Source organism: Takifugu rubripes, chromosome 21 (assembly GCF_901000725.2).
Source record: "Takifugu rubripes chromosome 21, fTakRub1.2, whole genome shotgun sequence".
Taxonomy (NCBI): Eukaryota; Metazoa; Chordata; class Actinopteri; order Tetraodontiformes; family Tetraodontidae; genus Takifugu; species Takifugu rubripes.
The window spans coordinates 11,215,024-11,229,464 of NC_042305.1; the positions used below are offsets into that span (position 1 = coordinate 11,215,024).

A 14,441-nucleotide genomic window follows, 5' to 3' on the forward strand; every position below is an offset into this window, starting at 1 on the left:
ATTAATAATAACAGATGATGCCAGGAAAATAATGAATATATATTAATTTTATTTAGGCATTTCGACAATAATATTATTACAAACTCCAATGTATTAAAGGTTAAAACATTAAGTCTTGCATTGCAGTCTTCTGTCACAGAATGCATCTAATATACTATATCTTCCAACACCAAAGTTCTGAAAATATGCTGCAGGTTTATATTGGAAAAACATTTTATTCACCACAATTGACTGTATACACAGTACAGTTTGAATAGCTCATTTAGCATTTTACAAACATTCAACAGTTCATAAATGTGATGTACCATTATGGAATTTGGAAAGAAAACGTACCAATTTTTAAAAAGCAATGTTTATTTTCTTTAAACACGGTATGAGCTGTAACATAAAACCAACATAACAAGCAGCTTCATGATATCATATTTAATACTGCCCAGATATTCCCCCTGGAATGCATTATTAAAAATATTGTGGCATTTGCTCAGATAACAATCTTGAATGTGCTTAAATTTATTATGTTAATGTGTTTATTGTTAATGGAAAGTTAAACTTGATACTGTGCGTCCTAAAGTTTCATTTAAAGATATCCATGGAAACTACACTTCGATTGGAAAATGAACATCGATTCACTAAATCCTGCATTTCAAGTTCATATTATTGCCATCACTCATCTAAAAAAATATTTACATATAAAATAAATTGTAATAGCTCTACTATATACAGTTTGTGGGTTTCGATGTAAACCATTTGTAATTTAGAGTCTCAGAGAAGTCTGTCTCTTACTGAAATTGCGTCTGATAATTCTCAAGCCAGTGCACATACTAATTGGCATATAGCAGGCATAACACCCAGAAAGGAGTTTCAAAAGCTCTGTAGCATCATTACTGCCAAGTACAAAGTGACTTCAATATGGCGCAAACCTCTTCGATGTTAGCCCACCTGCCAACATTACCTAAATCAACACAAACACATTCACACAATTATTTAGGCATATTTCCAAACTCTGAGTGTTATTGGCACGCATACAGGCCCTGGACCAGCAAGGACCTCAAAGAGGGAGCTTCTATCCACAGGAAATGTTTGCAGCATTTTAGGACTTGACTTGTTTGATAAAAGAAAATCACCACATGCAAAATACTTAAAGATCTTTCTATGAAAGCCTTTATGGACTGTGAATAAAATTCATATGTCTAGATTTCTGTATCGTAACCATACTTTTGCCTCCTGAGCCATCAGACAAAAATATAATAACAGTGCTAGCAAGTAGCAAAACCTGGGTTCCCTATGAAGGCTAAAGGTAGTGAAAAGGTTATCGCCAGCAACTGCTTCTTCTCGTTTTTCCTCTTTTTTTGGGGTTGTCTTCTTGTTTCCTCTCTGGGCCGCGTGACAGCCTACGCTTCATCTCCACAGTGCATTCTCTCGCTCAGATGATCTGTGTTGTCTCAGGAGTTTTCCTCCTGAGCTCTTCGGAAACTTAAACGCTTGAAGGAATCTCTGCAAGAAAGAGAAAAGAGTGGATGAGGAACGATTGTGTGAATTCTCATGCTTTACTCAGCAAAAATCATATCAAAGTCTTCGGGACACTGTGTATGTTCTTATCTAAATATGATACCACTTGATATTAGAGGTAAAGTTTCTCATGCATCGCTCAGCCTATAAAACACAACCAGCGCAGCATTGACACACTGTTCCTGGCGGTTCAATACTTGTGGAGGTCAGTGGATTTCTGCTCAACTCTATTTGCTGTCAATTTAAAAGAAAGCGATTGATACCGTGGCGTGTTTGCTTTTCTGTCTGCTTTTTGTCATTTGCTTGCTTCGTTGACACCGTTTACCTGTTCTCCAGCCGGGGCCTGATGATGGGTTTATAGAGCTCGGGAATCTTTCTCTCCAGCATCGGCCTCAGGTTCTCTCTGAGCCGGTTGTAGTTCTTCTTCAGCTCCTGCTGGTACTCTTTCTGGTCCGATGTGATCAAGTGCTTGTTCTTCTCAACTGCCTCGCCGCATCTATTACACAGACAATCATTTTTACAATGAATATGGCATGGAAATGGAGAAATAATAAACCATTTGACCGTTCTGATGCCATAACCTCAAGCTTAAGACCAGCCTCAGCAATCATTCTGTGCAGACCAATCATGCACTAAATCCCCTCTATATCAAGACTATATCTTACTAGCATCCTCCTGTAATTATTTGACCCTAATTAGCTCCCCGTGCGTGAGCGAAAACTTCGCGAGTTAACAACACATTTGACTTCAAGGAGCCTGCCTGGAATAATAACTGCATTGTTGTGATCCAGACAGCCGCTTTGAAACAGTTAAATCAGAAGCGGAAGGTAAAAAGCTGAATTTTAAAGTACTAAATAAAAAAACAAATGTGTTCAAAGGACCCCAAGATGTGAAATTAACTACCAGGCAGGGAGTCTCCCCACAGACGGAAATAATAGCCAAACTGCAGCAATCTGCATAAAATCAGAGAGATTGGGGTGATTGCTAACACATGTCTTAGTCTATCTCTTGGCTTTTAATGGGTAGTATGGAAACCGTATTGCCAAGTAACAGTATACAGTAGATGCTTACAGCAAAAGATGCTTTACTTAAGTTCAGAAGGGCAAAGGCCAGGTATCACAAGTATCTACTAAAAACTGGTGCTCTGAGTTTTATGGCCTGATTGAGAGATAAAACAACTACAGTACAGCTATTTTTTGCAACTGGATTTGTTCAGATGTAAAGGGGGAATTTCAGCGGGGTTTCTGGTAACTTAATGATCAAACGACCCAATCTCAACTTCTCAAAAATGGCATCAACAAACCTCCCACTCTACATTAGATCTTATTTATCTTGACTCTGCATCACATGGAAAACTTTCAATTAATTTTTTTTTTTGTGTGTGCTTCTTTGACTTTACCGTTTGACGGTTTTGTCTTAAATACTATAAGTGATATTTATTCATCTAACAGCTGTTCAGGGTTTTACTGTGACTTAACTTGCTTGTGACAGTTTGTAGTTGGTCACTGGTGTTCATTCTAAATGTCAAAAAGACTGAAACACAGGTTCAGGTCCAACACCTCTGCATTTAATTCAGAAAACAAACCTTACTCAAGGCAGTAAATATTTGCCAACGTGCTTGCAGAAATCAAGCCAGCTGGACTATGGCATGAGGGAAACAAAATGAAAACCACCTTTTGGAGGCAAACACATACCCAAGATATGACAGCTCAGGTTCAAACACAATATCTGTATTGTATACTGAAGGTATAATGAAACCTTTTTCAACAAACCTCAGGAACACCAGATGAAAAGGAGCCTAGTGAATTTATGAGCAAATCCATCACCCATACAATGTCTTACACTTTTCTCTTTTTTGGAGTGGATTCTTCAAATGAACACGTGGGATGTAAAATATCGCTTCCATCCCTGCAATCTGAACAAAGGTCTGCTTTAAACAGCAGGATGTCTATCTCCATCAGTCGCAAATGTCTCCCAGACTTTCATCTTCCTGCAGCAGGTGTATACATGAAGCAGCCTGGAGAAGACTTTAGCCAGTATATCTCCTAAAAATACTGCTGTTTCTACGTTAAAAAAAACCCTTTTTGAAGTGTTAATGTAACTTCCACTGAGTGCTGGGTACTAGTTATAATGAAAAATGCTGTTGTGATGTTTTTTTAGTCTCACTTCTGCCTGTATTCTGTAGAACTTGAAGGAGTGTCTCTAGTAGGAGGTCTTTTTTTTTTTTTTTTTTAGAAAAAAGTATTTTCACCTCATTATGAACTCTTTAAAACAGAGACGCAGTTTGTTGTGGTGACGAAAGAGCTTCGGGTCTGCTGGGATTTCATTCAGAAAGACTTGCGCCACCTCCAGCGGGCCCTACAACAAAGATGGGGTGAAGAAAGAAAGGACAAATACAAATGCACAGCGTTAGACAGCCAAAAAATGCAGAAAACAGAGCAAGGGCAGAAAATGACTTCCTATCAGAATGCTTACTACTGTACCAGCACCATAAAGTAGATATCAGATCGGAGAAGGGGCCACGAATTGCCCCCTGTATGGTTAATGTTACCACTGAGCCTGCATACATCCACCATTTGTCTCCAATTTGCCCAGTATGAGATCTTGTTATCCTAACTTATATTCATCATAAGACCACAGCACGCTTGTCCAGTGCCTGAACCTCGACAGGCTCAGTTAAACAGCCCTGATTATCATAAACGGGCCACAGCGCTGGGTCTGAGCTGCAGACACAAACATAGAAACCCAACCTCCTCTGCTGATTATGCTCAAGAGTTATATGTTTACAGTGCTGCCGAGCATTAGCGTTGTGTATACAACCATCGCATTGTAGCAAAGGACCTGTCAGATTAGACACTGGAAGATAAAGCATAGTGGGTGGCAGCTGATATGCTGTAGCCTAGCTTCATCATTACTCCAATATTCACCATGCTGGCAGGACCTGGAAGCTATCAGATCAAAGAGACCTCCGGTTCAGTGTGGCGTGCAGCGGAGACATGAAAGAAAGCGGGTCCATGAATTGACGTTTTAACAAAATCAGAGGAAAAGCAAAGGAAGGATTAAGGTTATGGATGAGGCGGAAGCCTTTGATGTGTGATCAGTGTCACATCCCCACCTGCATTGGCCCACTACAATGAAACATATAAATGTGATAAGATAGAGGGAAATTATAGATAAATAGAATAAATAGAGGGATATTATCCTAGTCCCCCCCACTTCCCCGTGCCAAAACGCACATTTAACAGGAACTCTTGGGAGGATGAAGAGACCACAAGGGATACAAAGATCAATCATTTTGGACCATCATTTGGTTAAACAGGCTGCTACAATGGCTGCGTGCCATGGCCCTTGTTCTCATACCTGGTTAACAGTGGCTCCCACAGAGCCCTGCAGTAGCATCTGTAACATCTTAGCATCAGGTTGCTCTCGATGTGTAGCCACTGCCAGCTCTTTTGTCTTCTTTTGCATGTCCTCTATGGCTACTTCAATAGGAGACAGGTCGAACTGCAAGCAAAACATTAAGTGTTGTAATAAAAGACCTGCACAACAATCGAACAATGCACTGCGTCTTCGACACTTGCCTCTTCCTTCTGGATGACGTTGATGCGAGTCTTCACGTAGGGAAAGGCGTGCAAGGTGGTGAGGATGGTCTTCCTCTTGTATTGCTCATTGAGTTCACCTCGCGGCCGTCCGCTCTTGGTAAAAGGCGTGGTGTACATGAAGCGCCGCAGGTTGAAGTTCTTCTCGAAGTTTGTGAGTCGGTCTTTCATTTCATAATCATCAAAGTAAGGCTCCACGTAAGTGATCTGGATGTAAGCCTGGAAGAGTGATGGGGCCTACTGTTTACTGTCAGTCCGTTGATTTATGGAACATAATCAATATGATTTTTACCAAGACGTAATTTTCGGACATATAGGATACAGCTTTACCTTGTTAGGATTGAGTTGCTTTCTGTTCACGGGTGTAGAGTCCTTGATCATCACCAGTGTTTCGTCTCCAAAGCACTGGCTGTAAAAGTTCTAGTAGAAAGAAAACAGCAGTTTGAAATTTCAAATGTCAAAATAAAATGCTGGCCAAAGAGCAGGCACATTCAAACAGTTTTGACTGGGGAGTCATTGATTTGTTTCAGTTAAAAGTGAAGCTGACACCATTTTGCCTTCCTTACATATTTTCATCCTATAATTAATTTCACATTTCCACGCTCTCTTCAGACTCAGTAGAACCAGATGGATGATTGCAAAGTGTTGCCCTTATTCCCATACCTCCAGCCGGTGTGATATCTCAGGCAAATGTGTGATGCCTGGCTCCTTGTAAATGAATTCCCGTTCGTCCAGGTCACCAAATGTGGCCCCATAAAACCCTACGCGAAAGTAGGTCCCAAACATTCTCTTATGGCCCTTGAGAGGAAAAATAATATAAGCATTTTTCAATACAACAGCATCACATCTGTAAAAATGCCTTATGCCACTGTAAAAATAGATAATCTACAGGGATTGCTGTGAAGAATTCAGAAGCCCTCTTGGCTAATTAAATCACTGCCAAACCCAAATGTAATGTTCATTAGCTCTTTTTAAGGTTTTGAGTTATAATTTAACATGACAGGTTCTATGTAATTGAGAAATGCTATGTAGCTCTGACCCCACCTGACCTATGACAAAATATAAATCTTATGTTTAATCTGATCCCCAATGAACAAAACCAGATGAGCTTCTGTGACAGTGTTACCTTCTGGAGGATGTTATCAAAGGCTCGCTTCAGTTTGTCATGCGTGGATGCCAGTTTTCTGAAATCCCTGTGAGCCTCCAGGATGGGGATGATGATCTTGTACACCTCATTCACTGCCTCGTAGAGACTGCCCTGTAGAGAGTTTCAGGTTAAAAAGGGCAGCGCCAAACCTATAAATAAGTACTTCATTTCCACACAGCCAACTCTGGGAACTCTGTGAGGTCGATGGTCAATTAAAATCACTGACAAAATTGAAAAAAACCTCAAAACAACTGTAAGTAGTTGTTCTACAGTTCTTTTAATGCTGTATATTGCAATTTTCTTTGCTTCTTCATATATTTTAAGCAGAAATTCCTGTTTTAATCAGTGTTGGAAATGCTAAAGAATGATAATCCTGAAGCAACAGCTATTCTATATATGGGATTAAATAGGCTCATTTCACTGATATTATGTGATGTACAATAATCAGTATTGAACATTAGAGTTAAATTTTAGCTTAAAGATTGTATTTTGTAATTATAAACAGGGATGCAAAGTGATCATTTCCATCCACAGATTTATAGAAAGAAATTACACACGAGAACCCTGCTATTTCAGAAGCATTGCATATAAACTGTTTTGTTGGCTCACGGTGCTGAAGAGCTCGGCAGCCTGCTCCAGCAATCCCACCAGACCACTCTCAGTGAAGTAGCGACCTGAGCAAACACCGTCCTCATCTGGGGACAGGATGTCATCTGACACCGCTGACTCCTCGAGTACATTGGGGGAGATGTTCTGAGAAGAAAAACAGCAGCCTAATCAATCAATTAGCTGCCTTAATCAGATAATCAATGACATGGCTGACTTTAAAACGGGGAACAAATTTGATGACATCCAGTCGATGACCTGCTGACTCTAGGTTATTGCATCTTGTACAATGTGGGCCACAGAGCTCCTATGTAACATCATAAACATATTTACTGTTGTAGCTGTGTGTTATTAAATCAGATCAGTCGCTTTATTCCCACAGCAGCACGTTTGCCTTTCCTCCATTTCAACATCAAACACAGCATGTAATGTCGCGGTGCCGGGGGACTGTAATTCTACAGCATGTTAGTGATACGAGTTCACAGCTCCCCCCTCTGGACAATCCCATCCAAATTTAGGAGATGGATTGTGTTTGGATTATGTGTTGAGCGTGGAAAGATTTGCTTCTGATCAACTAAACAGCCATCAGTCAAGGAAAATGTTTACTTGCAGTGTCTGGTTCAACACGCTCACTATCTGGCCACATACTAATAATTGTACCGGTGTTCTCTACCTGAAAGGTGACACTGCCAACGGGAAGGTACTTGTGATCCTCCAGCATGCTTAGATACTCTGCCACCAGGGCAGCAGCATGAACCAGGCACATCGCTGCCTCTGTGTAACACTTCCTGTTGTTGTGCTTCTCTGCCATGTTCTGCAGCCAGGTGAGACGCAGATCAGGAGACGTCTGGTAGCCTTTTGCGATCCTAAAAGAGGGGGAAAGGAGGTAGCCGTCTTTAAACGCTCTCTTTGGCAGTTCAAAAGAAGGAAGAAAAGAGCAGAGATGAAAAGTATTACATTGAAATATTCAGCAGGTGCAGAATGTCAGATGTTAGAGGTCGCTGCTCGGCAGGACCAAAAAGCATCAATGTGTATGAACCTGGAAACTTGCACATGTGGCACTTTGCACCCCACTACAGCTCTTGGGAAAGTCGTGAGTTAATATTATAGTCTGACATATTTTTGCAAATGAAAACATTTTCAGAAAATACTTTACTTTTGATTGTAATGACAGAATGGGACTAAATCTGAACCAGTTGATTCATTAACCAAGCGGCGAGCCATTAATCTATAATTACTAATGATTTCAAGCATCTGGAGGCCAAATGTCTCGAGCATCAGTGACTTGTGTGTGTTTTGGGGGGGTTGGATGTTGGCTGATTTGAGGTTAGTGTGTGAAGCTAATGGGTCGTAGTGTGCAACTGCCAAAAAGCGAGCAGATGTCTGTGACCATAACCTAAACAGAAAGGTGCATGATAAATGACATATCGAGGTGACATTAGAGCATGTTGAGGTGAAATGCCTGAATCAACATTCAGCACATGTATGCCGTCTTTGTCTGAAGGTTTCCACCATCCCGTTCTCACACATGCAGACTCACAGTGTTCGCATTTGCATGTACACAAAGCAAGATCAGAGGACTAAACTGCTACCACATGGTTGCCATAGTGAGGACACTAAATAGAGGCAAAACAGCCTTGGCCACAGAGAAATGGGAACCAGCAGTGTACAACACGCAGGAGGGTGCCTACAGACAGAGAGACCTGGGGACAGCATCTTGACAGTGTCTCACCTGTACATGAGGTCCATTAGCATTTCAGGATCTTCCTGGAACTCCCTCATCTTCACTGTGTCTGACAAAATACTGTTGAGGTTTCTTAGAAGCTCATCGACCTGAGAATACAAAAGACACAAGTCAAACGCATGAGCAGTTTGAGCGCAACGGTCCCTCATTTCTGCGCGTATTGTGCATCAGTTTATACTTGTGAGGGCAGCTGAGTGTTGTGCATCTCGGTGTCCTCCTCTGCGTAGGCAAGGATGGTGCGGAGGGACCGTCTTAGGTATTCTTCCTGGAAGTCCGATGACTTACCCACCAACGAGGCCAGAGACATGGTGACCTGCATCTTCACTCTGGAGAAGTTCTAATGGATGAGACCACAGGTCAGTGCTTTAAAACTTCCAGTATTTATTTTGCCACATGATATAGATATTATTTTTTATTTTTCTTGTGTTAGCCTTTAAATGTTTAAAGTGGGCTTGAAAAGAGGCAGAAAAATGATGTGTGGAGCCAGTCACGAGCGAGGACACGACCCATACTGCAGAGTTGTTTTTGCGTCGTTTCCTTCCTCAGTATTTGTCCATTGTTTCCTCCTCTCCTTTGTGTCTCCATCCTTCACGCAACTTGTTCTAGATAACAGGCCTGAAAAAACTCCCATCTATCCTCCGAACCGAGCATGTGTGCAGCGAGTGTATGTGCCAAATCTCATCTATCTCCAACATGACCAGCAAAGCGGGAAATGATCTCCTATTAGCAGCGACATAATCACCCATGGATCATCTCTACGGCCCCATTCTGTTCAACTGAGCATGGAGCCAGAGCCCAACCACCTATCACTGCCCTCTTACTGTGTGTGCATGTCAGATGTTGCAAAAAGTCAACAGATAACCCTAGTTGTCTCTCTTTCTCCTCCATTAGGCTCTCATGCATTCTTTCCACCTTTTTTTAAAATCCTCTTTTAACCACAGGTAGGTTTGGCGAGTCCCATTTATGTAAATAAAGCCAGTGCTTTTTATTACAACATCTCAAATGAAAGACAGAGAGAGAAAGAGAGAAATGTTTGTGATCCGGAGAGCAAGCTGGGGGTGGATGAAGGAATAAAAACATAAACAAAGGAAGAGGTAGAGCGCAAGCACCATATGAATGAGTCATGCGGTTGCTACACGATTTCAGATCACAGCTTCCTCTGTGTACTTCATATAAACAAACATATGCTTGGACAGGCAGATGGGAAATACTCTCTTTAAATTGGCGATAAGTGTGTGTGTGATTCGAGTCTGACTTTGATTAAACACACAGTAAACACAGGAAAAACTGACCACAACAGGAGTTATCATGCTAGCAGGGAAAAAAGGGGGAAAAAATCCTTCTTTTAGATCTGGTTCCGATCTTTTTTTAACTCTCCCAATCACTTCTCCACCACTGTAAAAAAAACAAAAAACAAACAACACTTCTCTATCTCTTCCTTTCCAACCCTTTAATAATGTCTACTGTGCTTTAGGCACATATACTTACACATATGTAGTGGAACGCACCGGCAGAGGGCTGGCTGTCATTAGTTAAAGAGGGGAAGGAACATGCAAAAGCAGACAATGATAGATCGCTGTGCGCTCTACTCAGAAGCACATCCTTCAGCACAAACTTTTCTGCAGCACTCTCAAAATAGACGGAAAAGAAATAGAATGGAAAAGATATTATAGTAGAGCAGAAAAGGCAATGTGGAGAACGGATGCACGTGACTCTCAAGATTACAGGTGCGTTCCCAACTCCAATCAAGTGTGAATTCAATTCCAATTGAATCAAATGTAAGTGATGTTTCCTCGGACATCTCAGACATTAAATGTTAAAATAAATGCATCCTTGCTTTGGGGTTGTTTCTATGACCTGTTTGTCCTTGTGTGTCATTGTGTGTGAGCTTACGTTGGCATTGCTGTAGCTATATCTCATGATGAGATAGAGGGTGGCGCAGGCCTGACTCCTGTTCTCATCCACGGGACTGCTGCAGTACTGGAGCACCTTCTGGCACAGGTCTGCACACTGCTCTGCCTCCTCCTCAAATAGCAGGTCTCCAAACTGCACACACCCAGAAACATGTCGACATGTGCAATGACGCATCGGCGGTTCAGGCTCGTGTCAAGCTTAGAACGGCTAGCAATCAAGACACACAGATATATATTTATATATTATAATGAAAGTAAAATACCTTAATGACAAGTGCTCTGAGTGTGCTGAAGGTGTGGGAGAGAAAAGTAGTACTCTGATTGCAGGTGAGAGAGTGGAGTAACACCTTCAGCACCCCACCAACCACATTGTCTTTGCACTCAGATAGTGGCACCGCCTGGACGCACAACAGAAGAAGAAGAAAGACTTAATAATATGGGATACATGATGAGCTCTGATTAGATTTCAGCCAGCCGAATAATCATCTTCCGCTTGCTTCCAGTATAAACGATACTTCACCTGAACGATGGTTTCCAGCATGTCCAGCACGATTAAGTTGCACTCCGTAGCCAAGTTTCCACTGATCAATGCCTCCTGGTCTAACTCTGCTTTGGTCCTGATGGAGGATGGTGAGAGCAGGTCATGACAGACATAGATGTTGAGAGTAAATCTGAAAACCACGTATGGACTACTCACTTATCGTGTTTGTCATTAGTCTGTCTCCACTGAGTGAGGTCTTTCCTCCATCGCAGGTTTTCTCTTTGGCCCATGGTTCTGTCCATTCCTGTGGATTCAAGGAGAGACACGTGTGACACCAGTAACTTAACATAAAACATCTTTTATTTTTGTTTCCTTCTTTTTCTTGACAGCCATTGCCGAGACGTGTGGCCATGGCATTAATGGTTAGACGAAGGTTTAGGCAGAAAAAGATCTGTAGACTCATTAACTTTAAAGGTATTTTGTGTTTAAAACTTTCTGAGGCACCCTACCACCAACTCGTTTCATCATTTCGCCACGGGCTCCCATTCCTCTCAGCAGAGCTTCTTCCAGCTGCAGCTTGGCCTGGTGAGATTTCTGCAAGGCCTGGGTGCTCACTTTGTCAGTGCTCTGTTTACCCTGCGCCAAAAAAAGTAAACAACACACAAAAAGTCTACAGTTACACAATATTCCGCAATAACTCCTGCAATTACTGTTCATCTGCCCGGTAAATATACAGTAGATCCCCACGCGTATGCTTCAGATTTGAATTCCATTTTTACACAGAAACAAATGGCTGCAGAAACGGCACAGATGTGGAACAACACAAACACAAGTTGACGCAGGAGTAAACCGACCTTATACTCAAAACATGACACGCAGATAGTGAGGAGCTCCAGAAGCTTGCCGAGTTGTGAGGGAGGCATATCAACCGTCCAACGCTGGATCAGACTCCTGTCAGCGTTCTTCATCACCCACAAGAAACACATCAGCAGATTCCGACTGGTGTCTGCGGGAAGGGTGGCTATGGTTTTACCCTGCTTGGAAGAGCAGGGCACACGTGAAATGTATTTTAAAATTACCTCATGTCTCACAGCAAAAATATTTGACCACGAAACATTTCTTTCATCACTCACTACCACATTTAGAACACCGATTGTCTGCTGCCATAGCTACTGACATACAGTGGTGGAAAAACAATCTTAAAATCATATTATTATGAAATAATAGAAGACATAGAAGACCCTAACAAAGGGTTACAAAGTTCTTTTAAAAACTAAATCCTTGACAGTTTCTAAATGTATCTTTGCATCGGCATCAACATGTGGTCAAAACCAAAAAATAAATAAATAAATGATCCCATCCTCAAATTAATATTTAGAAGTTCTGCCATTAAAACGTGCTACTGTGTGATGATGGTGCTTTTTTATGCTACCGTATATAAATCACTTTACTGTCATTGGTGTGATGATGAACTGCTACTTTTGGGAACTGCTGTGGCTTCACCTTTAATAAAAGTGTCCATTAAGTTTCTTGCTCTGGGTGCCCCACCTAAAACCTGGGTTTTAGTTTCCTTTCATAACAGGAACCTGTGGGATTTTGCTGGAACCAACCATTTCTGCTGCTGAGAATAAAACTGTCAGGGAACCTGGTTTGAAAATCTGCTTTTGCGCAACACTGTCGGATGGAATTGTTTACTAAGAACTGATTTATGCCTTAAAAAGAGAGCGAGAGAGAATATGGGAATGGCAGCTCTCAGTTTTAGTACCAGTTTTGTTGCTGTAGCTACATTTGATGGATGTGTTCGTCAGGGAGAAAGGCTCTGTTCACTTATGAAGGCAATGCCTGCCATAAACCATCTCCTACAGATGTGTGTGTAAGCGTGTGCATGTGTGTAAGTGGAGGAGAAAGAGATTTTTCAGAATGGATGAAACGAATGTGCGGCTTTGACAGCTAATCAATCTATCTCAGTGAAGCTCGCCTGTTTGGAAGCAGCATCCATACCGCACATGCACACGTTTTAACTCTCATAACACTAAAAGCTAACAATAATCACAATTACAATCACAATTGTTGGGAAAAAGAAAAAAAAATGCTTCGAAACTTCACCATTGAGGCCAAGGACACAAGTACATTGCGCCCCAGCGTGTTAAAGGGATTCCCAGCAATTGCCATGGCAACAGACTGATTGATAGGTGGGACATTTTCAAGGTCATCCTCTGGTCCCCCCGTCTTGTTTTTCCCTCCACGTGCCTCAGAAACTACAGGCAGAAAAGAGGGGTTGCGACGGATGAAGCGTGTCAGAATCAATTACAACTTATAGTGTGAAAAATGTTTTGGCACGACTGTCTTCTGAACCATAAACACGTGTCAACTATGATTTCCACAAATCTAAACTAGAACACAGTGTGTTGAACATCCTTCTTCTGAGAACTTGTTATTACTGCCCTCACTGTACTTATCTAAGCAAAATAGAGATGTTTTTGCTCAATTTAATCCTCCTGCTTTGACTCATTATTGTACTCCCACTTGTAAAAATAGCCGGAGGTAATGAAATGACAAAGTCATCAACACTTGTGTGCATTGCTAAATGTAGTCATTGATTTATGTCTTTTTTGTGCATTTACCAGTAAAGTCCAAGTAGTTAGTGGAGTCGATTATAATGCCCACCAGGGGGAGGTAGAGAGCAGCCACCTTGGCTCTGATCTCCATCTTGATGCAACGATGGTCCAGGTCATGAGAGCACAACAGGCTGTAGATGGCATTGATGGCCTTTCTCTGGACTTTTCCCCTGTCAAGACATGTTTAATTTATTCCTAAATCCATTCATTTGATTGAAATGGACAACTCAGATATTTACAGAGCTGCAGAAGTATAGCACAGAGTCCTCCATACCCTTCTGATTCCATGTCTAGTGCTGCACTGAGCTCAGTTAGCAGCAGACCGGCGAGGTAGTGCTGCTGCTTAAATTCATGAGAAAGTTCAAACAACCCCAAAATCCTCTGCTGCTCCTGGAAACTGCATGAGCCGGAACTCTGACCGAAAAGTTGATAGAAAACAACGACACCCAAGAGATGAGCCCCAGCAAGAACTTGGGCAAGATTATCGCCCTCATAAAAAGACCTCATATCTACATTTTTGCTCTACTCATGACTCAATCTTGTAATGAATATGCAGGTGAAGATGGCAGACCTGTGAGGAGATGGATGGGCATGGTGAGGCAGGAGCAGACGCAGGGCTGCTGAAGAAGAGGCTCAGGTTGAGGTAGTGCTCATGACTGCACAGGATCCGCAGGAATTCCAGACGCATGCTGATCAAGGTTGGCATGCATACGCTCTTAGCAGACATCTGATGGGCATACAGTGAAATAAAGCATGAACAAAACATTGCTTATTTTTTTCTATAAAGAGACCTTTCACATGGAAAAACAATCAGTGGTTAAAAT

General features: G+C 41.7%; 1 protein-coding gene across 4 annotated transcripts in view; it reads right to left on the reverse strand.

Moving 5' to 3' along the window:
* Nucleotides 1–199: 199 nt before the first annotated feature.
* The window catches only part of dock8 (dedicator of cytokinesis 8), a 36,904-nt gene continuing 22,662 nt past the window's right edge, over nucleotides 200–14,441 (reverse strand). For 3 of the 4 annotated variants that reach the window (XM_029829041.1, XM_011615585.2, XM_011615587.2), the window contains 22 exons: nucleotides 14,189–14,344; nucleotides 13,892–14,031; nucleotides 13,624–13,787; nucleotides 13,106–13,257; nucleotides 11,854–12,036; nucleotides 11,509–11,635; nucleotides 11,216–11,303; nucleotides 11,039–11,135; nucleotides 10,782–10,916; nucleotides 10,499–10,651; nucleotides 8,784–8,942; nucleotides 8,594–8,694; nucleotides 7,535–7,727; nucleotides 6,865–7,008; nucleotides 6,235–6,366; nucleotides 5,772–5,906; nucleotides 5,439–5,528; nucleotides 5,091–5,327; nucleotides 4,870–5,013; nucleotides 3,761–3,867; nucleotides 1,835–2,005; nucleotides 200–1,494 (listed from right to left, as the gene is read on the reverse strand). In XM_029829041.1, the coding sequence (XP_029684901.1) occupies nucleotides 1,443–1,494; nucleotides 1,835–2,005; nucleotides 3,761–3,867; nucleotides 4,870–5,013; nucleotides 5,091–5,327; nucleotides 5,439–5,528; nucleotides 5,772–5,906; nucleotides 6,235–6,366; nucleotides 6,865–7,008; nucleotides 7,535–7,727; nucleotides 8,594–8,694; nucleotides 8,784–8,942; nucleotides 10,499–10,651; nucleotides 10,782–10,916; nucleotides 11,039–11,135; nucleotides 11,216–11,303; nucleotides 11,509–11,635; nucleotides 11,854–12,036; nucleotides 13,106–13,257; nucleotides 13,624–13,787; nucleotides 13,892–14,031; nucleotides 14,189–14,344 (3,060 nt within the window). In that variant the 3' untranslated portion in view covers nucleotides 200–1,442. The remainder of the gene's footprint in view (nucleotides 1,495–1,834; nucleotides 2,006–3,760; nucleotides 3,868–4,869; nucleotides 5,014–5,090; nucleotides 5,328–5,438; nucleotides 5,529–5,771; nucleotides 5,907–6,234; nucleotides 6,367–6,864; nucleotides 7,009–7,534; nucleotides 7,728–8,593; nucleotides 8,695–8,783; nucleotides 8,943–10,498; nucleotides 10,652–10,781; nucleotides 10,917–11,038; nucleotides 11,136–11,215; nucleotides 11,304–11,508; nucleotides 11,636–11,853; nucleotides 12,037–13,105; nucleotides 13,258–13,623; nucleotides 13,788–13,891; nucleotides 14,032–14,188; nucleotides 14,345–14,441) is intronic. The other variant, XM_011615586.2, reaches the window with a different exon arrangement.